The sequence below is a fragment of the Bison bison genome, unplaced genomic scaffold (assembly GCF_000754665.1).
Source record: "Bison bison bison isolate TAMUID 2011002044 unplaced genomic scaffold, Bison_UMD1.0 scf7180017856337, whole genome shotgun sequence".
In the NCBI taxonomy this organism is placed as follows: Eukaryota; Metazoa; Chordata; class Mammalia; order Artiodactyla; family Bovidae; genus Bison; species Bison bison.
This window is the reverse complement of record NW_011486910.1, coordinates 1,063,570-1,088,812: the sequence shown is the minus strand read 5'-3', so window position 1 is coordinate 1,088,812 and position 25,243 is coordinate 1,063,570. Positions and strand designations below refer to the sequence as shown.

At 38.9% G+C, this 25,243-nt stretch overlaps 1 protein-coding gene across 2 annotated transcripts in view; it reads left to right on the top strand.

Moving 5' to 3' along the window:
• LOC105002614 (chromosome unknown open reading frame, human C1orf87) overlaps positions 1 to 25,243 on the top strand; it is an 83,954-nt gene that overhangs the window by 5,492 nt on the left and 53,219 nt on the right. For both annotated transcript variants that reach the window (XM_010859335.1, XM_010859345.1), the window contains exons 3-5: positions 17,291 to 17,525; positions 21,178 to 21,318; positions 21,881 to 22,144. In XM_010859335.1, coding sequence (XP_010857637.1) covers positions 17,291 to 17,525; positions 21,178 to 21,318; positions 21,881 to 22,144 — 640 coding nt within the window. The remainder of the gene's footprint in view (positions 1 to 17,290; positions 17,526 to 21,177; positions 21,319 to 21,880; positions 22,145 to 25,243) is intronic.

The window sequence follows — 25,243 nt, the reverse complement described above, 5'->3', positions numbered from 1 at the left end:
AAAGCTTAATGAGTTAGAATACAATGGTGGTTTAGTCGCTAAGTCATGTCCAACTCTTGCAACCCCATGTACTGTAGCCTGCCAGGCTCCTCTGTCCGTGGGATTCTCCAGGCAAGAATACTGGAGTGGGTTGCCATTTCCTACTACAGGGTATCTTCCCAACCCAGGGACCTAACCCGAGTCTCTTGTAGCTCCTGCAATGCAGGAGGATTCTTTACCACTAGCACCAACTGGGGAGCCCAGAAAGACAATACTGAGTGCTTTAAATCTATATCTAAAGGCACATATTGCTAAAATAGCATGAAGTTGTTACTATGGAACCCTGATGATTAATGGGACAGCTGATCCAGGAGAAAATACGCCAGATGATAGGAGACAAATATTCTCATTTTCTTAAAAGAGAGAAACATTGGTAGTGAAATCATGGAACTTGAAGCTTATAGACAATCCCTGGCAAAATCACAGGCCAAAGAATTAAATATATTAGATGTGACTACAAAACACAAAGGCCTTCACCACTGAGAGTTAGTCCATTTTGACCAAGAACAGAACATGCCAAACTGGCCCCATTCTCTTTATTGATGAAGTTACTGTGGTGCAAATGAAGGGAGTCATAAAGCATAGTCTTTGTTGATTTCAGTGAGTTACTAGGAACACGTTTCTCACAAAGTTTTGAAATAGGTAGAGAGTTCTAGACTGGATAGTATTAAGATAGATGACAAACCAACCTGGTAGTGATTGAACAATGGATTTAAACACAATGTTCTGGAGGTGGAGAGGTTGGCAGGATTTGTGTGTGACTCAGTTCTTAGTCAACATTTTTTAATCCTCAACTAAAGGAAGACAGATAAATCACTTCAGTAAGCAGGTAAATAGTAGAATGCTTGGAAAATATAGCAGGAAAATGAGCTCAAACCAACAAGATGACATCTACAGAAATATACACAAAGTCTCTAGATGAGGGCACACATACATAATTATATACAATAAATGCTTGGGATTTACTTGCTACAAAGTAATAGAATATATGCTGGGCTCTGGGAATTCCCTGGTTGTCCAGTGGTCAGGACTCCATTCTTTCAATGCCAAGGGCCTGGGTTCAATCTGTGGTTGGGGAACTAAGATGCCGCAAGCCTTGTGGCATGACCAAAAATAATGATAATTTTCTTAAAGAAAGAATACATACTGGTCTCTGATCCCACCCAGTTCCTGGCATGGAAGCTCCTAAAACTCTCTCAATTTTCTATGAGATAAGAACACTAGAAGTATCATTTGTTTTACTATTTGGTCTTTGATTCTGTTTCCTGACACAAAACTTGTAAAGTCCTTAGAATTTCCTGAGTGATCAGGTGTCTTTTGTTCTAATGAGGATACACTCGGTGGGCTCCTGGATGGCTTCAGGATGGAGGTTGTGACCAGAAAGACCACACATTGACTAAAAGCTTAGAAACTTTCAGCCCAAACTTGCTCCCTATCCTCCCAAAGGGAAGAGAAGCTGGGTGCTGAGTGAAAGATTTATCCCAACTACATGTTGAAACTTCCTAAAAATCCCAAAAGTATGGGGTTCAGAGAGCTTCTGGGCTGCTAAACACACCTATGTGCTGGGAGGTGTTATGTCTGCAGAAGCCATGGGAGTTCCATTCTCTTTCCCACATACTTTGCTCTCTGCATCTCTTCCATCTGGCTGTCACTTAGTTGTATTCTTTAACAGTAAACTAGTGACTCCAGCCACATAATTAAAAGATGCTTACTCCTTGGAAGAAAAGCTGTAACAAATCTAGACAGTGTATTAAAAAGCAGAGACATCACTTTGCCAACAGAGGTCCATATAGTCAAACCTATGGTTTATCCAGTAGTCATATGTGAATGTGAGAATCGGACCATAAAGAAGACTGAGAGCTGAAGAACTGATAGTTTCAAATTGCGGTACTGGAGAAGACTCTTGAGAATCCCCTGGATAGCAAGGAGATCAAAACAATCCATCCTAAAGGAAATCAACCCTAAATATTCATTGGAGGAACTTATGCTGAAGCTGAAGCTCCAATACTTTGGCCACCTGATGCAAAGAGCAAACTCACTGGAAAAAAAAAAAAAAACAAACAACAATGCTGGGAAAGATTGAGAACAGGAGGAGAAGAGGACAACAGAGGATGGCATCACTGACTCAATGGACATGAGTTTGAGCAAACTATCCGGGAAATAGTCAAAGACAGGGAAGCCTGGGTGTTGCAGTCCATGAAATTGCAAAGAGTTGGACACAACTTAGCAGCTGAACAACAACATCATCTAATGAGTAAATGGTTTGCCTAAGTTCGGTGAGACACTCTTGTAAATTAATCAAGCCTGAGAAGGAAATTGTGGGAACTCTGATTTATAGCTAGCCTGTCAGAGATACAGGTAACAGCCTGGACTTGTGCCTGACACCTGAAGGAAGTAGGGCAGTCTTGTGTGACTGAGACCTTAACCTGTGGGGTCTTTGCCAATTCCAGGTAGATAGTGTCAGAATGGAATTGTAGGACACTCAAGTAATGTCAAAGAATTGCTTGGTTTGGGGAAAACCCACATATATTTCATGACCAGAAGTAGAGTGGAAGATAAAATGGAAGGCTCCCCCAGTACACTTGTGTTTAATAAGCTCAGCATGAACCAAAGGTGTCCAGATAGAGGAATGTGGGGGTGAGGGGGTGGGCATCATACTCAGAACTAGATCTGTCACCAGGGGATACTGTGCTTCATCCTGGCACACTGAAGGTGCAGGCACTAAAAGGGTAGCATTATGGAATCTCCAGGGTGTGAGGTTTGGCCTAGGAGAACATTTATAGAACCTGGGAATTGAGTTGTTAAATAAAACAGGAATTGAGTTCCTTTCAAGAAACTCCTGTGAGTAGAGATGCTTCCAATGAATACAGTTGGCTTCTATAGTTCCTTCCAGTGCCAAGAATCAGTGACCCAGAGCATTTTATTCCATAATTACACTGCTGTTGGTATAGAATTGTTAAGCACAAGGGAAGCTGACTCCTTTATGGGTGGTTTAGTCACTAAGTCATATTTGACTCTTGAGACCCCATGGACTGTAGCCTGCCAGGCTCCTCTGTCCATGGGATTCTCCAGGCAAGAATACGAGAGCGGGTTGCCATTTCCTTCTCCATGGGATCTTCCTGACCCAGGAATTGAACTTGGATCTCCTGCATTGCAGGCAGATTCTTTACTGACTGAGCTCTGAGGGAAGCAATAAATACTTGCAACTGTGTATCACATATATTGATATTTAGAGTCAATAAATACAAAATTCTGATGTTTTTCCACATGACTCTCCTGGAGCCCATATTCTGTCATTTTTTAATCCCTCAAAGTCCTTCATATTAATACAATATTTTGAGTTTCTTTTTTTTAATGAGTTATTTATTTTGGCTGCTCTTTGCTGCTGTGCATGGGCTTCCTAGTTGAGGTGAGCAGGAGCTATTCCCTATGATGCACGGCTTTCTCATTGAGGTGACTTCTTTTGTTGAAGAGCACATGCTCTAGGGTGTGCGGGCTTCAGTAGTTGTGGCAAATGGGTTCAGTTGCCCCAGGACATAAGGAATCTTCCAGGACGAGGGATCTAACCTGTGATCCCTATATTGGCAGATAGACTCCTAACCACTGGATCACCGGGGAAGGCCAGTATTTCTGAGTTTCTTGAAATCTTTTAAAGTATTAATAGTTTTAGAAAGTAATGTATGTATGGAATCAGCATCTTTTCAATTAACAAATATTAATTGAGTATCTGCTGAGTGCCTAGCCTTGGGGACCCAGCAGAGTACCCAAAGTTCTAGTGACAGAAGACACACAACAAACATATAACAGTAAGCATTCAAATGAAGATAGCGCAATGAGGGAAAATACAGTAGGCCCAGAGGGTATATGAAGTCACAGGGGTGCTCTCAGAAGGCCTCTCTAAGCAAGTGACACTTAACTAAGACTATGTAAAGATGAGTGGGAATTATCCAATGAGATTTATCCATGGTTAGCTAGCAGTGAGCTGGCTAAGACTGGCATAGCTTTGTCCCAGTGCATGAGGCTTTCCATATTTCAATCTTCCATAAAACTCATAGTTTCTTCTTCCTTCTCCTGCCCTAGAAGAAGAGGCTGCAGCTTCCCATGGGCCCCAGGTTCTCCAGACATTTCTCTTTCCCAACAACTGCTACAAATAGCACCTAAGATGAGCACCTGGAGCCCAAGTAGATCTTTTTTGGTACACGGCCACCTTTTGCCTGCCTCAAAAAAAAGTACCACATCACTTTCCAGGAACACAGCTCTCAGAGATCAGGGCAATCATATAGCTGCTGATTTTTCACCCACGAGATCCAGTCTGTACCCAGCAACACCACAGGTGTTCATCATTATCTGCTAGCCTACACAGTTCTGCACAGTTCTACTTCAGCAAATAGCTGAAGACATCATTCTGGGCAGCAGGGACAGGCAATGAAAAGCCTTTTGGCATGCTTAAAGAGGAGCAAGGAAGTCAGTGCGGGTGGAGGTAGTGAAGAAGGGGAGGAAATGAGGTCAGGGAGGCCTGCAGGACTCAGATCATGGGCCACGTGGTCCACGTTAGAAACTGGATTTGTTCTGTGTACAATGGGAAGACATGGAAAATTGAGAGCAGTGGAGGACACAATCAAATTTACACTTTCTAAATAATGGTTCTGGCTGCTATGTGGAGGATAAACTAGAAGAGACAGGAATATTAAAATGAGAGAGACCACTTAGGGAGTCATTATGGTAATCCAGGCAGGAAATGGTAGTGTCAGGCGAGTGTATTCTCATCATAACAAAGATTTGAAGTGATGGACATTAAAGCCCTCGGCACACCACAGCTCTTGGGTCTTGGACAGACCGTGTTATAGCTCTCAGGTATCGAACAGACTGTGTTATAGCTTTTAGACAGATCAGTGTTACAGCTCCATGTTACAGCTCTATTTTATTTAGAAAATAGAAGGAAAATCCATCCTCGAGGTGTGAGGGCATGCCAACCCAAAGATGCGAAGAGAAGAAAGTGGGGGAGCGTGCGAGCACGCAGAAGAGAGAGAGAAACCTGGCCCTTTGGCTCCTCGTTTTATATGTCTTTTCCTCCCCCCGGCCCTGCCCTATGTAAATTGGGCTAGCCAGGAGTGCTGTTTGTTCTACCTGAGGTCCTCACTCCGGTCCTCGGACCTTCCTTTGTTCTATTTTCACTGGCTTTTCCCTTCCTCGTCTTTTAGCCACTGCCATTTTGGACTCCTGTTTCCTATTCTAACTACCTAACAGTAGCAATAATCAATTATATTCCCTATATAAAACCTGGATAAACTTTGTGATTTAAAAATTCACATACCTACTCATCCTATTTGTAAAAAGTAATAACTACTTGTAATATCTTATCTTTGTTTATTGCATTTCATTCTATATAATCTACATATTACCTTACTCTCCATGAACTCAGTCTCTCCCTAAAACAGAACAATATCAGAGAACAAACTATTGCTTTTATTTTCACAAGTTCAAAGAAATAAAATAATATGCTAAAATCATACTTCTCCTATGACCTTTCCGCTGTGTTTTTTTTTAAATTAATCTCCTACAATAGGTTTTAAGTTATTATCATTATTCTAGCACTATGAGAAGTATAAAGAAGCATGAGATATTGTTTTGGACATATGCCTCCAGCCCAAAACATAGGCATAGATCTTTAAATAAGAGTATATGGCTTTGTGTGAGTGAATGTCATATCAATGTTATAAAAAATAGGTGGCCATTGATCTTAAATCTTGAGACTGTGCAGTAAAGGTTGGTACTTCACCATTTAAAATTCTACATTTCCAAAAATATGATAAGTAGTAAAAGGCAAAAACAAAATGCTATTTAAAATATATATGACAGGAAAAAATTATTCCTCTTATGTATAAAGAGCTCTTACAAATCAATAGGAAAAATATGAGCTGCCCAGTTTAAAAAATTGGCAAGTCATAAAAGAAGAAAAGAAAGAACATTAGATATATGTATGGTTGAGGGACTGGGGTGGGGAATTAACCTGAGTGGTAATAAAAGAAATTTAAACAACAATGAAATATTATTTTCTACCAATCAAACTGATCTCTTTATAATGGAAATATCCAGGGTTGACAAGGGTTTAGGAAAAAGAGTACTCATATGCTGCTCGGTTTTTAAGTATACTTATCAAAAGCTTTAAAAGTGTATTTCTGTGGCATAAAGTCTTCTTCTAAGAATCAATTCTGTGGAAACAATTATTAGTGGATGTAATGGTTTGATATCAAAAGTGTACACAAGAATATACTAGTCTGTGTCCAGTAGGAAACAGATTATATAAATTAAGATAATTCAAGGAGGATTTGGTTACAAGAGTAAGAGAGTTGCAAGACAGGGCACAGGAATCATGGGCTAGCAGCTGCAAGGTTGTCACAACCATGGGTCTGCAGAGATGGGAAGCAAGTGTTCTCAGTTATGTCAGACTTTTGCAGCCCCATAGCCTACTACGCTCCTCTGTCCATGGAATTTTCCAGGCAAGAATACTGGGGTAGACTGCCATTTCCTCCTCAGGGAATCTTCCTGACCCAAGGATGGAACCCACATCTCCTGCATTGGCAGGCAGATTCTTTGCCACTGAGCCACCAGGAAGCCAAGATGGAAAGAGGGGAATGTTAATGAGGAGGGAACAACATTCTTGAGCTAGAGAAAAATAGTGACCTTCTAGCAAGAGACACAGGTAGTTTGAAGCACTCTTACAGGGAGAGCCATCTCTCTCAGGAGAGCCAGGGCCAAACCAGTCAGAATCAGAGGACATGAGAGCTGACCGGCTAATCAGTCCATAGCAGTCAGCTTCTCAGAGTGGAAAAGGAGGCAAGAAAGTAGGAGCAGAGGAAAACGTCCAGCAGATAAGCAATATTTAAACTAGTAAAAACCTGGAAACAGTAAACATTCTCAAATAATATAGGATGAGTTAAATAAACTCGTGTATATCCATACAATGAAAAACTATCTAGATACTTCAAATGTTCTTGTGGAGATATAAACATTGATGGATAAGGTATCCATGTGATATTGTCAACTGGAGCAGATTTTAAAAGATCACAAAATTGTATAACCACAGTTTGGTTTGAGAGTAAAACAAAACTTAAGCTCGTGTGTGTACGTGTACATATATATCTTACTGCGTATAGTGTAACTACTTATAATTTTGAGAAAGCACAGATTTGTGTTAATGTAATACTCTTTTTGAACTTTATTTTCCAGAGCAGTTTAAAGTTCATGACAAAATTGAAAGGAAGATGCAGAGATATCCCATATATCTCCTGCCCTCACACACATGTAGCTTTCCCCATTATCAACATCCCTTACCAGAGTGGCGCATTTGTTACAATTCATGAACCTACACTACCACATCTTAATCACAAAAATTCCGTGGCTTACCTTAAATTTCACTTTTGGTGTTGTATATTCTATGGGTTTGCACAAATGTATAATGACATGTGTTCATCATTATAGTATCATACAGAGTACTATTGCCCTAAAAATCTGGTGCTCTGCCTATTCACCTTCCCCTCCTTTCCTAAAGTGCAGTTTTCAAATACATGGTCTTTTTACATACCCCTGTTTAGTTCAACATAATTAAACAAAATCACATATTAATCATTATTGCTCCTCGTTCCCATAGACCCTGTGGATGTCTCCAGAAGGTATTTGCAGAAAGGAGAATGGTTTGCACTTCATCCTCTGAGGGTGGATAGAAGCCCTGCCTCAGAACTGTGCCTTAAAGCACAGAGATAATTGATATAGAGGCCGGGCAGTTTCACAGTCATCTTGTTTAGAAATGTAAGAATACAAGTGCAAAGGACTTTAAATTTCAAGCCTATAGACAGCATGTTAAAGAGCAAAGACATCCCTTTGCCAGCAAAGATCTGTATAATCAAAGCTATGGTTTTTCCAGTAGTCATGTATGGATATAAGAACAGGACCATAGAGAAGGCTGAGCACTGAAGAACTGATGCCTTCAAATTGTGGTGAAGACACTTGAAAGTCCCTTGGATAGCAAGGAGATCAAACCAGTCAATCCTAAAGGAAATCAACCCTGAATGTTCATTGGAAGGACTAATACTGACGCTCCAACACTTTGGCCACCTGATGCAAAGAACCAACTCATTGGAAAAGACCCTGATTCTGGAGAAGAGGGTGGCAGAGGATGAGATAGTTAGATAGCATCTCCAACTCAGTGGACATGAATCTGAGAAACTCTGGGAGATAGTGAAGGACAGGGAAGCCTGACATGCTGCAGTCCAAGGCGTCACAAAGAGTCAGGCATGACTTAGCGACTGAACAACAACAAACAGTTGAAACTGTCAACACAAAGATTTTAAAACAACACAGTTTGCACAGCTCCTAGGAATAAGTCACCTGAGGACATTTTGATAGAACAATGTTGTAGGTATTGGGTTTTTTTTGTTTTTGTAAAATTAAGGAAAATGATTCCAAAGAATTGTGTGTTATCAGAGATTTTAAATACAAATTAATCTGTTTTTAAAGGTAGGTGACTTCTATAACTTGTATTTACAATTATTAGTAAATAAACAAGGCAGCTGGAGAGATTATATTAACTCTCTCTTTTTATCCATTTAAGTAGTATTCCTCGGTTCTTGTGAACTATGAAATGTTGATCCTATGAACTTTAGTTTTACCTATCAACAAAAAAAGTTTGGGGATCCAAAGGAAAGTTCATCCCTTCTGTACCCGGAATTAGAAAGGTGTTGATAAAGGAGATAGCACTTTGATTTAGGACTAAAACTTACCATTTGTCTTGGGCTAACTGGGAACTAGGTTCAGTGCTAAATATTCAATACATCGTATCTTAATAAGTATCATTTTCCTAATCTCACAGATGAGAAACTGAAAATCAGAGACGTGAAATAACTTACCAGAAGTCACACAAGTTATGTTTGGGGCTAGGACTCAAAACCAGGTCTCTTGGACATATAGCTGGCATCCTTAAACATTGCCTGAAATTATGTGTATATTTTTCACAACTATGGAAAAGACTTTCCTTTTTCATTTTCTATGCCATTGTTTATCAAACTTTAGTGTACATAAAAATCATCAGTGATGTTTTCTATCTCATATACAGGGTTATTGTTACCATCTTTCTAAATTCCATATATATGCGTTAGTATACTGTATTGGTGTTTTTCTTTCTGGCTTACTTCACTCTGTATAATAGGCTCCAGTTTCATCCACCTCATTAGAACTGATTCAAATATATGCAAAACGAATACAATATTGTAAAGGTAAAAAATAAAATATAATAAAAATAAGAATCATCAGTGATGTTTGATAAGAATTTTCTTGTCCAGCTTTCAGAAATTATGATTTAATAAGTTCAGAGTGACCCAAGTTTCTGTCTTATTATCCAGCACCCTACAGGTGGTCTGAAGTTCAATCACTGTCTTTTTCTCTAAGAACAAGCCCTTCTTTCAGCTTCTCTCATAAAAATAACTTCCTTCATGGATTCATTTCTATTCCTCTTAAGCAGATTCAGTTTGACAGCCCTCTGTGATTATCTCTTTTACATACTCTATATTTTTAATTATCATTTTATATCATAACTTTGTTTAAATGTCTGCTTTCTCCACCTAACTATGAGATCTGTGAAGACAACACAGTCTAAAGACAGTGAGTGGGTTAGATTCTCACTGCAACCCAAAGAATGTAGTAATGTAGAGCTAAAAAACAAAACAGAAGAAAACCTTCATGGCATAAATATGTCTAATGCTGTAGAATTGGATTAAGTGTAAAAAGAAGGTTTCAGAAGAGTAGGTATATTGGGATATCATCTCTATGAGTTAATTTATCCAAAGAAAATGAAAACACTATTTGAAAATATATGTGTATTCCAATGTTTATAGTAGCATTGTTTACATTAACTGAGAAATGAAAGCAACTTAAGTGTCCATCAACAGATGAATGGATAAAGAAGATGTGGTATATAGGCAATGGAATATTACTTAGCTGCAGAAAAGAATGAAATTTTACCATTTGTGACAGCATGGATAGAACTGGAGGATATTATGCTTAGTGAAATAAGTCAAAGAAAAACAAATACTGTATGTTTTCACTTATATGTGGAATCTAAAGAGTGAAACAAATGAACAAATATAGCAAGACATAAAGGACTCACAGGTACAGAGAACACACTAGTGGTTGCCGAAGGGCAGAAGGGTTGGAGGAGGAGCAAATAGGTAAAGGCCACTAAGAGGTACAAACGGATAGGTATGAAGTATGTATAAAATGTACAGCACAGGACATATAGCCAACATTTTATAATAGTTGTATATGGAGTAAGTTTTATAATGATAATAAATTACTACAGTGGTAAAGAGTCTGTCTGCCAATGCAGGAGACGCAAGAGACATTGGCTTGATCCCTGGGTCAGGAAGATGCCCTGGAGGAGGAAATGGCAACCACTCCAATATTCTTGCTGGGAAAATTCCATGGACAGAGGAGCCTGGTGGCTACCGTCCATGGGGTCACAAAGAGTCAGACACAACTGGTCAACTGAGCATCCACAATGTCAGAAACTAATATCACATTGTAAGTCAATTATACTTCGATTTAAAAAAGAAAAGAAAAAGAGGTAAAAAAAAAAAAAAAGTAAATCATACCAAAGAATAATTGGTGATTGAACTGGCTACTAATTTTGCAGCCAAAATGACCCCAATTTGAGACACTATTTTTATTCCATAAATCAGTATAGAGTAAATGCCATGAAAAATACAGTTCAGTTATTTTCATTGATGTCAGAATGTGGCTCAGTGCTATGAATGGGATACTTTATAAATAACTTTGGGAGTGATGAACCTCTCGTTCCTGGAAAGGTACAAATCAAAGCTGAAGGATGGCTACTTAGGTGTTCTGAAAGGGACTCGATGCTTAGGTTGGAAGATGGACTAGGTACTTTTATATGTGCTGTTTTTTATTAACATTTTAAAAGAGAATCAACATTCTGTTGTTTAGCAGTAGTCAGTTTATTTATTATGGGTGTGAAATTGAGGAGAGATGTGAAGGAAGGAGTATACACTTTGGAGGCATGCAGACCCAGGTCTGATTTCTAGATCTCTACCTATTATCAGTTTATCAATGAGCAATTTACTTAACTTCTCTGGTGTTTTGTTTTCACATCTGTGCAATGACGATCATAACACCTGCCTTTCAAGATTATTAGTAAAACATGAAAAATGTATATGAATTTATACACAGTGGTTGACACATGAAATAAGAATTTAGGGCATGTTAGCTAGCATAATTAAATGATGAAGAAAGGATTTGGGCATAGGTTGGGAATTAATGTACTTTAAAAATCTTTCTGAAGACTAAACATCAATGATGATAATATATGGATGACTCCATGGCGTTAAAGAGTCAAAAAACCCTCACACTCCATTACAACAACATCTTCTAAGTTAGCACTAGCTTTACATTTCAGCTTCCCCATGGAGTTTAGTGAGATTTTCAGCTGCACTCCCCTCCCGTCGCATTTTATTTTTTATTTTGTTGTTGTCTTTTTAAAAGAGAAAAGTCTGGTTGTGACGATTATCTGTTATTACTTCCAAATAAGAACATGCTTTCATTTACTGAAATTAGATCCCCATTCACTATGTTGGCACACTCTGGGCTGTCTCCTCCAGAGGGCTGGAGGCCTGTTAGATGGTACTCAGTTGGAAACTGGCAGCACTGAGTCTCTGCCAAGGCTGGCAGACCTTTAACGTGGCATCTGGTGACCTTTTTGCTGAGCCCCCTGGGTCCTCCATTTGCGATTTGATGTTCTCAGCAGGGGTGTAATCCAAATCAAATGTGAGATCTGGTGAGATGGGGTTGCAGGGGAGGTGGGGCCAGTGTGGGATCTGTACATTGCTTTGGGCAGAGGATGCTGCTAGATAACCCTTGCCATGTTTCTTTCTAATCCTGAGAGTCTAAACTCTAATAGAGGGTAGCACTAAAGTCTAATCCTGAGACTCTGAGCTCTAATAAAAGACTGGTTTGTAGGAAGAGCCCAACGTGAAAGGGAACAATTGGACAATTTTGTCCTCATTTATTTATCATCCAGCCATACTGTCATTCTCCCTAATTGCTGTAGTTCCCAGATGACACTAAACTCTTCACAGCACCCCTGAGAGCAGCAGCTGAGGTTAGAAGTACATATGAGGAAGCTAGCTGTGTCTTGTTTCCAAGATAGTATTGATGGCATTGTTTTTCCCTTTTTCTGAAATGGCAAATTTCTATTTTCAACAGTGCAGGTAGATAGCACACAAGCCTAGAAGAAAGAACTGTGGATTTGTGAACAACATATCAACCAACGTGTGTTGACAAATTGTGCTAACAGCAGACACATGCCATTTCTCAGCTGGGGAGTCTTTTTCATGATAAATTGAAAGTGTTATGCATGTTGTTGTTTTTTTAAAGCAGCTTTTACTTTAAACAGATTTAACAGATTATTTTTAATTTTACATACACTATGGCTGTTTTAACAGACAGGCAGTTATATTTCATAGTTCTCAGGCAATTTTATCCTAAGACTGCCCACAAAAGGATTTTAAAGGTCATGAAAGCAAAAATGATTTAACTCTCCTTGCCTTCATCCAGAAGAGTTAACTGTTTGCCCCATTACCATTTTTGCTTTTAAATCCTGCACTTCCTGCTTGGTGCCTTCTCTAATTTCTGTTTCTCATATATTCCCTAATTTCCACAGACTTTTTTTCCTGACTCTACTGGCACCTGGAACAATCAAGATGCAACCAGGAAGATTTAGATTTAAATCCTGGCTGTACCCTTGCAAAGCCAGGTAGAATTAGACAATGATATAAACCCTCTGAACCTAAATTTTTCATCCTAAAATGAGAATAATATGAGCACCTACCTATAGGGCTGATCTAAAGATTAAATAAATGAATGTTTGTAAATGGCTATAATGTGGCTGTCATATACTTACTCAGTAATACTATTATTTTTGAAACCCCTGCAAAGTATAATTACTTATTTTTCTTAAGAACTTCAAATAGCACTGATTCTCTGTAGCATTCTATTGACATTTATTTATATACCAATTAGGTATACTTCTTGTGGTCTTCCCCTGTGGCTCAGCTGGTTAAGAATCCGCCTGCAATGAGGGAGACCTAGGTTCGATCCCTGGGTTGGGAAGATCCCCTGGAGAAGGGAAAGGCTTCCCACTCCAGGATTCTAGCCTAGAGAATTCCATGGACTGTATAGTCCATGGGGTCGCAAAGAGTTGGGCACAACTGAGTGACTTTTACTTCACTTCACTTAGGTATATTTCATATTATTTATGTAAATCTTATGCCAATTTCTTTTAACACTTTGTAGAAATATACCTATATAATACATAAAGTACACATCGTAAGTATACCACTCACTCACTGAATTTTCACAAACATGAAATACCCTTGCAACAGACATCCAGATCAAGAAACGAATTGGTACCACATTCCTAGAAACACCCCTGATGTTCCCTTCTGGACTTTATACCTCCCTGCAAAGGTAACCACTATCCTGACTTCTAGAAACATGTTTATATCAGTTGTTAACTTTATTACTCCTATATTTTTGGATAGCCAAATGAAATTAAATTTCTTAAGATCAGGGACTGTATATTATATGTCTTCTCTCATTGAAAAACTATATATTAAATATACACTCCCCCAACATTCCCAGTTTACTCTATTGTCATCCAGCTACATCCTATCTGACAAGTCCTGGATGAAACTATCTGCCTGCCTTGTATCTCCACGAGGACTGCAGAGCATGCATCCTCTCCAACTGGTGCCACAAAATCCGTGGTCTCCAGCCTTCGAGTGACCACTCGGTTGTGTCCAGCCAACCTTCCTTCTTTGTCTGATCGGCTATCTTTATAGCAGCTATTTCAAGCCATATTCCCTTAAATTCAGACCTGCTACCCCAACATTTCCTTTTTTGAGGCCCAACAGGTAGTAAGGAAACCTTGTATGTCAAAGAGAAAATTTAAGCTGTCAGCAATTTGGCCAGTCTCCTGTCACCAAATGTTAAAATTTGCCTACATCCTCACCCATCTTCCTGCTACCTGACCCTGAGGTTTCATTTCTGTCTCTGTCTTCTCAGTGACATTCCATCTCATTTTGTCAGGGTTCATCTTACGTCATCAATGATATCCTCTCCTTTTCCTTGGTCAGTTGGCTCTTCATTTAAATGTGTTAAAGTCCCTACTGTCTTTAGTTTCTTTTATTTAATTTTATTTTTTATTGGAGTATAGTTGATTTATAATGTTGCTCCAATCTCTGCTGTCTAGAGAATGACTCAGCTATATAATATAGACATGTTTTTAATGTCTTTTCCATTCTTTTCTGTTCTTTTCCATAATGGTTTATCGCAGGATGTTAAATACAGTTCTCTGTGCTATATTGTAGGCTCTTGTTGCTTATTCTTTCTATATATAATAGTTTATATCTGCTAATCCAACACTCCCAGTCCTTCCCTTCTTTACCCCCTCCCCACTAGTAGCCATAAGTCTGACCTCTATGTTTATTTCTGTTTTGTAGATAAGCTCATTTGTGCCATATTTTAGATTCCACATATAAGTGATATAATATGGTATTTGTTTTTCTCTGCCTGACTTACTTCACTTATGATAATTTCTACTTATATCCATGTGTTGCAAATGGCATTATTTTACTCTTTCTTAAGTCTGAGTAGTATTCCATAGTATATGTATATTACCACATCTTTATCCATTCCTCTGTCAATGGACATCTAGTTTGTTTCCATGTTTTGGCTATTACGAATACTGCTGCTATAAACATAGGTGTGCATGTATATTCTTAAATTACAGTTCTCTCCAGGTACATGCCTGGGAGTAGAATTGCTCAGTCATATGGTAACTCTATTTTTAGTTTTTTAGGAAGCCTCCACAATGTTTTCCATAGTGACTGTACCAGTTTGCATCCCCACAAGCAGCGTAAGAAGTTTCCTTTTTCTACACACCCTCTCCAGCATTTGTTATTTGAGATTTATTTAATGATGACCATTCTCATGGGTGTGAGGTGGTATCTCCTTGTAGTTTTGATTTGCATTTCTCTAATAAAGAGCAATGTTGAGCATCTTTTCATGTGCCTATTGACTATCATATGTCTTCTTTGGAGGAATGTCTATTAAGGTCTTCTACCCATTTTTTGATTGGCTTATTTATTTTTTTTTGTTGAGTTGTATGAGCTATTTGTATATTTTGAAGATAAATATGACGATAACAAAGCCCTATCTGAAACCAACATTGTACTCCAGTCACCCCATTTCTCTCCTCTCCTGAAGCCAAAATTCTTCACAGAGGTCTTTATACTTCCTACCTTTGGTTTCTGATCCCTCCTCTTTTGTCAACCCCCTTCAGTCTAGCGTCTACCTCTATTACCTCAGGGAAATTCCTCATGTCAGGTTTCCTGATGACGTCCTTTTGGTTTAACTCAATGGACACTTTTCAGAACTCACTTTTCTCAACAGCATGTGAGGTGTTGATTATGCCATCTCTCTGGCAACATTCTCTTCACTTTATTGCTAAGATCACACTCTTCTGGTTTTTCTTCTACCTTACTTAGAATTTCTTCCAAGTCTCCTTTTAGGGCTCTTCGCTCTGTAAATGTAGGTGTTCCTCTCAGCTCTTTCCTAAGCCTTCTTTGCTTCTCATGCTGCCATGACTTAAGAGAATTAATGTAAAAAACATACATATGTCAATCTTGGCCTTATTCAAATCAACAAGTGTTGTAGCCATTGTTTTATGCTCAGATTACATGACACACTTTAACATGGGTCCTTTCCACTGCATCAATAATAACAGCTAAAATTTATACAACCTTCTAGGCATAATGCATAGCTATTTTTTAAAATTATTTTTATTGATAATAAAATAATATTTCTTCATGTTAGAAATTTAGAATAATAGTTTTATTATATAGTATAATATGGTATATAGTATAGTATATAATATAGTATAATGTGGGCTTCCCAAGTAGCTCAGTGGTAAAGAATCCACCTTCCAATGCAGGAGATGCTGGTTCAACCCCTGGGTCAAGAAAATCCCCTGGAGAAGGGAATGACTACCTATTCCAGTGTTCTTGCCTGGAGAACTCCATGGACCGAGGAGCCTGGTGGGCTATAGTCTGGGTCACAAAGAGTTGAACATGACTGAATGACTAACAACAGTACACTGCCTGTAGTATAATGTAATATCCTGGCTTCTGTTAGGAGGTTCTTACTGTTTACTTCTGACATATTTCCTTCTACATATATTATGCACTCTCACACAAAGACACATGTATTTATACATGAGTTTATATAGTTGAGATAATTATCTTTTTCATTTATTTGTATAACAAGATATTTTTTCATTAAAATTATTTGTAACTATTTTAATAGCACCATGCATTATCTCATACAAACATAGAATGAAACACTCAACACATCCATCTATTAATAAAGTTTAAAATTTTTCTTTTTCCACATTTTTTACTTAATATAAATTCTTAAAAATTGATTTACTAGGTCAAAAATTTTAGCTTCCTGACTCTTTAATATATTTAGTCCAGTCACCCACTGTAAGAATTCTATTTATTTATGTGACCATGAGCATTTGTATTCTTTATTTCTGAAGAAGTTTTCTATATTTAAAATAATACCATGTAATTGTGACTTATGTCTTTTAGTTACTAAACAAAGTTGCATAATTTGTAGATTTTTGTTTTTATATAAATTTCTTTGAGTCATTCCTACAATTTTTCCCCCTCTATTTAATATTAAAATTAAATGGAGGACTACTGAGAGAAAAAGAAGCCTTCTGGCGAGACAATTAAGGAGAGACACAGAGCAGAACTGGAGCTGGAAAAATGCCTTGACTTTCTTCTTTTTCTAGTTGTAAACACTGAAAATACCTGTTAGACTTTTAAGGAAGAAAGATAAGTAATAACCTTTAGGGTTCATCTTTGAAACTGCTGTTTCTTACAGTAAGGGTTTTAGAGCAGATGGGTAGATTATAAGGGAGGTAAAGCCTGAGAAAATAACATGGTTTCTCTATGGTAAATGATCCCTAGACAAATAACTAACGTTTACTTCTTCATTCAGTCATGCTAAATTACCAATATTCCCACCACCAGACTAACACCTGCCTTTTCTTATGCCAGCTTAGTGCAGGTGGAGTGTGCCCTGAGTAACAAAGTAAAAACTTGTTTCTTTGCAGCAAGGAGAACCAGAACTTGAAGGCAGAAACTCAAACAGTGCTCCAGAAATCAGTGACTGGTGATGCAAAGCCCATCGGTGGAGACCCACCAGCTCTGACTGATCCCACAGATCATCAAATCAATCATGACCCAGATGATGTGAAAGAGAGCAAGCACCAAGAGAACAACCAGAAACCAGAGGACAATGGGAAGCTCCTAACAGGAGCGCTCAGTTGTAGATTTCTGGATGGCAAAGTGAGTAACGAATTCTTAAACTTTTCTTGGTAATTGGCTAGGAAATTCAGTTGGGTTGGAAACATAGACTCACATCAACACATGCTTGTCCTAATGGTAATTAATACATTTTGCATCAAATAGAATCAAAATCATTTTTTAAATCTGAAAATGAATTTTGAGGTCATTCTGTATATTGCATCTTCACTGACTGCTAACTGAATTGGTCAACCTACTCTGTGACTAAATGATAGTTATACAGTGATGCATCATCACTTGTGCAAATTTGGGGTGTGTTAGAGGAGGAGGGTTTGTCTGCTTTAATGTTATAGGAAAAGATAATTTATTTTCAAAACCCAATGAAATCATGTTTAGATATCAAAAAATTATCAGCCCTAAACTATCTTGATAGAAATATTAATACATTATCACTGCCCTCTGCTAAGAATCAACCAAACAATCCACAACAGATTAACTTGATAATGCTGAATCTAAATGATTATTAATTTGTAATTAAAAAGCAAGAGTAGCAGCAATAGAAAATTGGACCCAATTAAGACCAACTAATGATTCATTGGTAACAAAGTACCATTTCAAAAAATTGCTGAAATTGCAATTAAACAAATATATAGAGGAGGAGTTTTGTAGCACCGCCAAGAATGAAGTGACAGTCGGATATTTTAGTAGAATACTGAATTAGAGTCTGCAGTAAACTCTAACATAACTATCTTTAGTTTATAATTTTAATAGCCCTTTCTAAATCACTCAGATGCTCACTAATTTTCAGTCATGAGAATTCATTAGAACTCTGCAAAAATTACAATATGGAGTGGCTACCAGTTCACCAATGGACCTCAGACCATGTTCTGCAAGGTCTCAAACACTGGGGACTTCTCATTTTTCTCCTAAAATTTTTATTGATCCTTCTAACTGTACCATATTATATACTCACGTAGAAATTTTGGAAAATGGAAGAATATAAATAAGAAAAAATAAAATGCAAAGAAAAATAATAGTTTATTTCTTTCTCATCTTTTTTTCATGCATAGATACCAAATACGAATCATCACATATATGTTCTTTGTCATCCTGGTCTATTCACTTCATATCCAGAATTCTCCCACAGCTTCAAAAAATTCATCCTAAGCATTATGTTTAATGTCCCTGTGAGAGTCATACCCAGAACTAACACTTAGAATTTGCTACGTGCCAGGCACTATTCTAGCTTCCCTGGCGGCTCAGACAGTAAGGAGTCTGCCCTCGGTACAGAAGATCCCAGTTCAATTCCTGGGTCGGGAAGATCCCCTGGAGAAGGGAATGGCAACCCACTCCAGTATTCTTGCTTGGAGAATTCCATGGACAGAGGAGTGGGCTCCGGTCCATGGGGTCACAAAGAGTTGGACACGGCTGAGTGACTCACACCCAGAGGCACTATTCTAAGCTCTTTACATATATTAACTAACCTACTACTCCCAAGCACTCAGTGAGGTAGGAACTTTTATTATCTTCAGATCATAGAAGAAGGAACTGAAAAACAAAGACATCAAGTGCTTTGCCCAGGTCATAAGGCTGAGAAGTGGCAGAGCCACAGTTGAGGTCCAGATTCTAGGGCCTTAATCCCCAAACTATATTCATTCGTTTATATGGATATAACACGTCTCATTTAATCCCTATTGATGGGCATTTAAGTCATTTCTAGTTTTTCTTTTATAAATGAAAGTTTGTTTGACCCTCTCTCTACCCATCTGGGATACAGGGTCTGCATTAGCCACTGTGACAGGCAGAGTGTTCACTAGGTAAGTTGTTCTTGGACCTCCACGGTCTGGATTCTTTACTAGCTCTGCAGTGCCAGAGGGAGACAATTTGTCCCTCCCCTCCCAGGATTCAAGGGGTTTCTTATGGGAGGCTCAGCAGGGCTAACACCCACCCATCAAACACAGCAAGACCTCGTGGGAAGTGTGGGGCCTGACTAATTGGTTCTGTCTGCCGAGTGTAGGATCCTGGCTGGCCAGATGGCAGCCATGGCTGCCTGGTACAGAGACACTCATTACCACCTTGACTAAGTGGTAAGTGGAATCCTGCCACAGTGAAAGAAGTAAACCAATCAGAGCTCCTTCTAGATTCCTGTTCTTCACATATAGATGAAAATAAGCTTTCCTGTCTGGGATGTAGCAGGCAGTCTGGACTGGCTGAATTTGCTCTAAAAGAAAAGTAAACGTGGGTTAAGGACTGGCAAGTGTGAAACTCTGTTCTAAATTACAGGTAAACTCGAAGATAACCCTAGGAAGAGGTAAGTAAAGCTGAAAATGTTAAGAGAAGCAATAGGAAGATATCTTATAAATCAGCAAATACAAACTCTCATTTCACAAATGAATAACAAGAGACCCAGAGAGCTTAAATGATGTTTCAAGATCTCACAGACAGAGCCTGGCTCTTCTCACTGCCAGCCCTAGGATCTTTTGTGTCTTAAATTCTCTCCTTATACATTTTTAAAAATACATATATGCTGTTTACACTGTTTCTCAGAAGTATCAGCTCTGCTTTCTCTCAGAAAATAAAAAAGAATCTGTGACTAGCGGCAAACTCAGTAGCACAGTTTCAAAAATAAAATTAAAGTGTGCTTTTTGCATCTGGCAGCATGAGAATGAAAGTGTTAGTGCTTTAATTTTAATAATTATCACAGTTGATTGGTAGTACGTTCCTTTCAAAGCCATTTTGCTTGTTTTGTCTTGCTTTTCCTCCACAACTGCCTGTTCTAGAACTCTGCCACTCCTGCTCACTCAGCCCACTCTAGAGAGACTTTGATTTTTCTTTAAAATGTTTAATAACTATAAACCCTTCAGGTTGCTATTTATACTGATAGGTTATTCAATATAAACTATCAAATGAGTATGGACATTCAGTTTTTAGTGAATCCCTCTCATAATGCCCCCTTTCAATGACCTGATATTAAATATGGCCATGTGGTTAAATTTGTACCCAGGATTTCCTTTGAATCAGGTATGGTGAGGTGACAGATAAAGAGACAACTGCCTTTGGAAGAACTTGTGACTTAGATTTCCCAGGGGAAGCGGGTGTGCCACACTGTGCAGGGCCGCATGTGGAAGCACCAAGATCAGGAGGCAGAAGAGTAAGGGAAAAGCACAGGCCACGGCCTTTATTGGGGTTTCCATGGGAAAGGCAATGCGGGCAGGGTTAGCAGATTAGAACTGGCTGGCTTGAACAACTCCAGTGAGTGGGCTTTGGGTAGAGGGGCTATCCCCAGTCTGATATGTGGACCTAGGTTCATCTGGGACAGGGGAAATATTGAGTTGGTATGTGAGTTAGATAAGGGAGGTGGTTAGAGACATAGATTTAGGTTGATTGGTTTGCATATGAAAGATGTGTTTACAGGCTTACTTTTCCTTTGTCACAAACACCTTTTATCATGCACAAAAGAAAACGTGTCTAACTGCCCATTTATTTATCAAACTTGTGTTAACTGCCTAATGCTGAAATTAATGTTGAGATAAGCTCTCTTCTTGGGGGATTAAATGACTCAATGACCTCGGGGCTTGAAGTCTTTTGGAATGGGACCATGTTTTAAGAATTAGTTGGCTCACTCATATTTTCCATTTTTTTCCCTCTTTCTCTTCCCCATCCCTTCTGATCCATTTATCTTTGCTTCTTTAAGGTTTCCAACCAGGCAAATGTCTACTGCATCTCTCAACCAACTGGAGACCAGTCCCTGTCCTATATCCATGGCCTCCCCAGGAGAAACTTTAGAGACTGGTCCTTAGAACAGATGGCAAGGAGCAGCTCTGACCAACCCAAGGTGGGAGCTGTTGAGCTGTTTTCTATTGTAGATGAAGGGATATTATTTGTCAACTGTGTATTTTGATGTGGAACAGATAATAACATGGTCTAAGATAGACTGGTGGATACCACACCTGATATGTCTCATCAGCTTTCCAGGAAACTTCCCTGGGGGCCCACAGGCAAACCTCAAATGTTCTGCATGACCATCACATCTTCCTTCCCTCTTCCTCCTCCCAGATCCCGGTCTTTAAGATTTATCATTCTAAATTCTCATATAATAAAAAATATATATTTTGTAAAAGACAAATGATATACCTTAAAGAACCTTCTGTCAGAGTATGTACTCTGAAATGATTTGCTTCTTTTCTTCACCTGAAGGAAAAGATCTTGAGACGTTACAAACTAATGAATACATCCATATTGAAAACTTACTTTCAAGTGTAAGTATTCTTCCTATTCGGGACAAGGCCTGAATGTGGAGGCTCTAATACCAACTCAAGTACTCTTCTGCTTCCTTGTGTTGGTCTTCAGTCACTTTGGTTTAGAGCCCTGTTAATTTGTTGTGGTTGTTGTTTCAGGATATTGGCCAGAGACCAAGTGGAACAAAAAAAGAAGACACTTTTCTTCTTGCCCTGGTCAGAAGAGAACTCAAGTCTCTTCCTTTGAGTTCTGGCTTATTAGACAAACTTCAGAAAGAGCTGAAGATATTGGATCCTGTCTCTTCAGGATTTCTTCTCCAATCTCAGCTGAGCCACCTCTTCTTAAGGCTTGAAGTCCCTCTGCAGTTGCCAACAGTCAAGATCCTTTGCCAGAGATTTTCTAGGGGGAGCTCTCCTGAAATGGTAGGACCATCTTGCTACTTTATTGAGTTCCCTTTGTTTATTTGACTTGTACCCACCAGAGTAATAGAATCAAAAGGTAAGTTTCTTTCTTGAAAATAACCTTTGCCATTGACCCCTAAGCTACAAAGCCTATTTACAGTCATATGTAGAAATCTCTAGTCAGATAAGACCCAAATAGAAGATAGATTTAGGTCCTTTGTTGTTGGTGGTGCTCAGTTGCCCAGTCATGTCCGACTCTTTGTGACCCCATGGACTGCAGCACACGAGGCCTCCCTGTCCCCCACCATCTCCCGGAGTTGGCCCAAGTTCATTTCATTGCATCAGTAATGCAGTCCAGCCATCTCATCCTCTAATGCCCTCTTCTCCTTCTGCCCTCAGTCTTGCCCAGCATCAGGGACTTTTCCAATGAGTCATCTGTTCACATCAGATGACCATGATACTGGAGCTTCAGCTTCAACATCAGTCCTTCCAGTGAAAATTCAGGGTTGAACTCCCTTAAGATCGACTGGTGTGATCTCCTTGCTGCCCGAGGAACTTTCAGGAATTCAACACCACAGTTCAAAGGCATCAATTCTTTGGCATTCTGCCTTCTTTATGGTCCAGCTCTCACAACTGCACATGACCACTGGGAAGACCATAGCCTTGACTATAAGGACCTTTGTCGGCAGAGCAGTGTCTCTGCTTTTCAACACACTGTCTAGGTGTGTCATTGCTTTCCTGTCAGAAAGCAATCATCTTCTGATTTCATGGCTTCAGTCACTGTCTGCAGTGATTTTGGAGCCCAAGAAGAGAAAATCTGTCACGACTTCCACTTTTTCCCCTTCTATTTGCCATGCAGTAATGGGGCTGGATGCCATGATCTTAGTTTGTTTGTTTGTTTTTCCCTAATATTTAGTCTTAAGCTAGCTCTTTCGCTCTTCTCCTTCACCCTCATCAAGAGGCTCTTTAGTTCCTCTTCACTTTCTGCCATAAGAGTGGTATCATCTGCATATCTGAGATTGTTGATGTTTCTCCTGCCTATCTTGATTCCATCTTGTAATTTATCCAGTCTGGCATTTCTCATGATGTGCTCAGCATATAGGTTAAACAAACAGGGTAACAACAGACAGCCCTGTCATACTCCTTTTTTGATCTTGAACCAGTTGTTCCATACAGGGTTCTAACTTCTTGACCCGCATACAGGTTTCTCAGGAGACAGGTAAGATGGTCTGGTATTCCCATCTCTCTAAGAGCTTTCCACAGTTTGTCATGATCCACAGAGTTAAAGGCTTTAGCATAGTTGATGAAACAGAGATAGATGTTTTTTCTGAAATTCCCTTGCTTTCTGTATAATCCAGTGAATTTTAGCAATTTGATCTCTAGTTCCTCTTCCTTTTCTAAACCCAGCTTGGACATCTGGAAGTTCTTGGTTCACATAATGCTGAAGCCTAGCATCCAAGACGGTACCACCATGGACCACCAGCGGGGTTAGCCCTGTTTAATTTCTCTTTAAAAGGTTCCCTGTCCCAGATTTCATTGTCTGCTCTTAACACCATTGGAATAGTTAGAGATTCAAGATAACAGGTCTGTTTACAAGCTGATTGGTCTATAAGCTCTGATGTTAGAATGGAGAACTTGATAAAGATGTATCATGACAGTTCCTAGAGATTTAGAGATAGGAGGCATCTTTGAAATATGGCTCATCACCATCATTTTACTAATTAGGAAACTGAAACCCAGAGGATCAAGGAATTTCCTCAGGACACTCAGAGAATTAATGGCAGACCCAGGGCAGAGATAAAGGTTCCCCAAAGATAAGGCCAGGGTTCTTTTTCTGAGCATTGCACTTCCTAAGTTCACACTGTAAGTGAATACACAGCATAGTCCAAGTGTAACAGAATTCTGGGAGTGAGAAGACAATATCCTAAAATAGGAAGAAACAATAGCAATGGAAAAATCATAAATGAGCATGTGTTGATGGAAAATCAGGCCAAAACCAATCTCATAAGGCTAATGTGAAGATTTAGTAATATAATAAATGCAAATGACCTGGCCTCATGTTTAACATTTAGTAGGTTCTATCTCTTGCCCACTCCTAACCTGCAAAAATAGAATGAATTTTATATTTATGAAAAGTATTTAGCAATACAATGTCAATCTATTAGTGCAACCTTTATGAATCTTCAATTTAAGTCAATTCTCCCACCTGAGTCCTGGTTTCTATCAGGACCTTATCTGGCTTCCCTTCCCCACTGCTACCCACCTCCACTATGCTGGAGTTGTCTGCCCATCAGAGTCCCTAGAATAATCATCCAGTCAAGCAATGGAAATGGATGACATTCTTTTAGTCTTTTCCTATGTAAAAAAAAAAGAAAGTCTTAAGTTTTTCACTTAGGTAAATAAAGCCTTGCCCCCAAGTAATCTGACTTTATCTTTTGAATATATCTAAATATAAGTATATAATATACATAATAAATATATGAGACTTGTGAGAGAGAGAGAGAGAAGGTAGAGGCTAGGTCATGCTGTTGTAACAAAGAGCCCCAAAGTCTCAGTGGCTTAAAAGAATGAAAGCTTATTTTTCATAATGAGTCCTGCCTAGGCTCTTCTCAGTACCATCATCATCTTAGCTCCAAATCCAGGCTGGTGAAGCATCCACTCTGGAGTATTAGTGGATGTGATGGCAGAGGGGACAAAGAGATATTTGGGTGGGGGGTGGGGTTCATGTCAGCAGTTTAATCCTCAGCCCAGAAGTAGTGCAGGTCACTTATGCTCTCAACTCACTGGCCAGAACTGATCATGACCCTACTCAACCATGAAACAACCAGCAAGTATCATTTTACCACATGTCCAGAAGGGAAAATAAAAGGAATTGTTGGACAAAAAAAAAAAAAAAAAAAAAAAAGCACTAGTAATTACTATAATATATTTTAAAATGTTTTAAAATTTTTCAATGCTAAAAATTTTTCCAAATACATTTTATCTCAACAAAGGTCCATCTAGTCAAGGCTATGGTTTTTCCAGTGGTCATGTATGGATGCGAGAGTTGGACTGTGAAGAAAGCTGAGCACCGAAAATTGATGCTTTTGAACTGTGGTGTTGGAGAAGACTCTTGAGAGT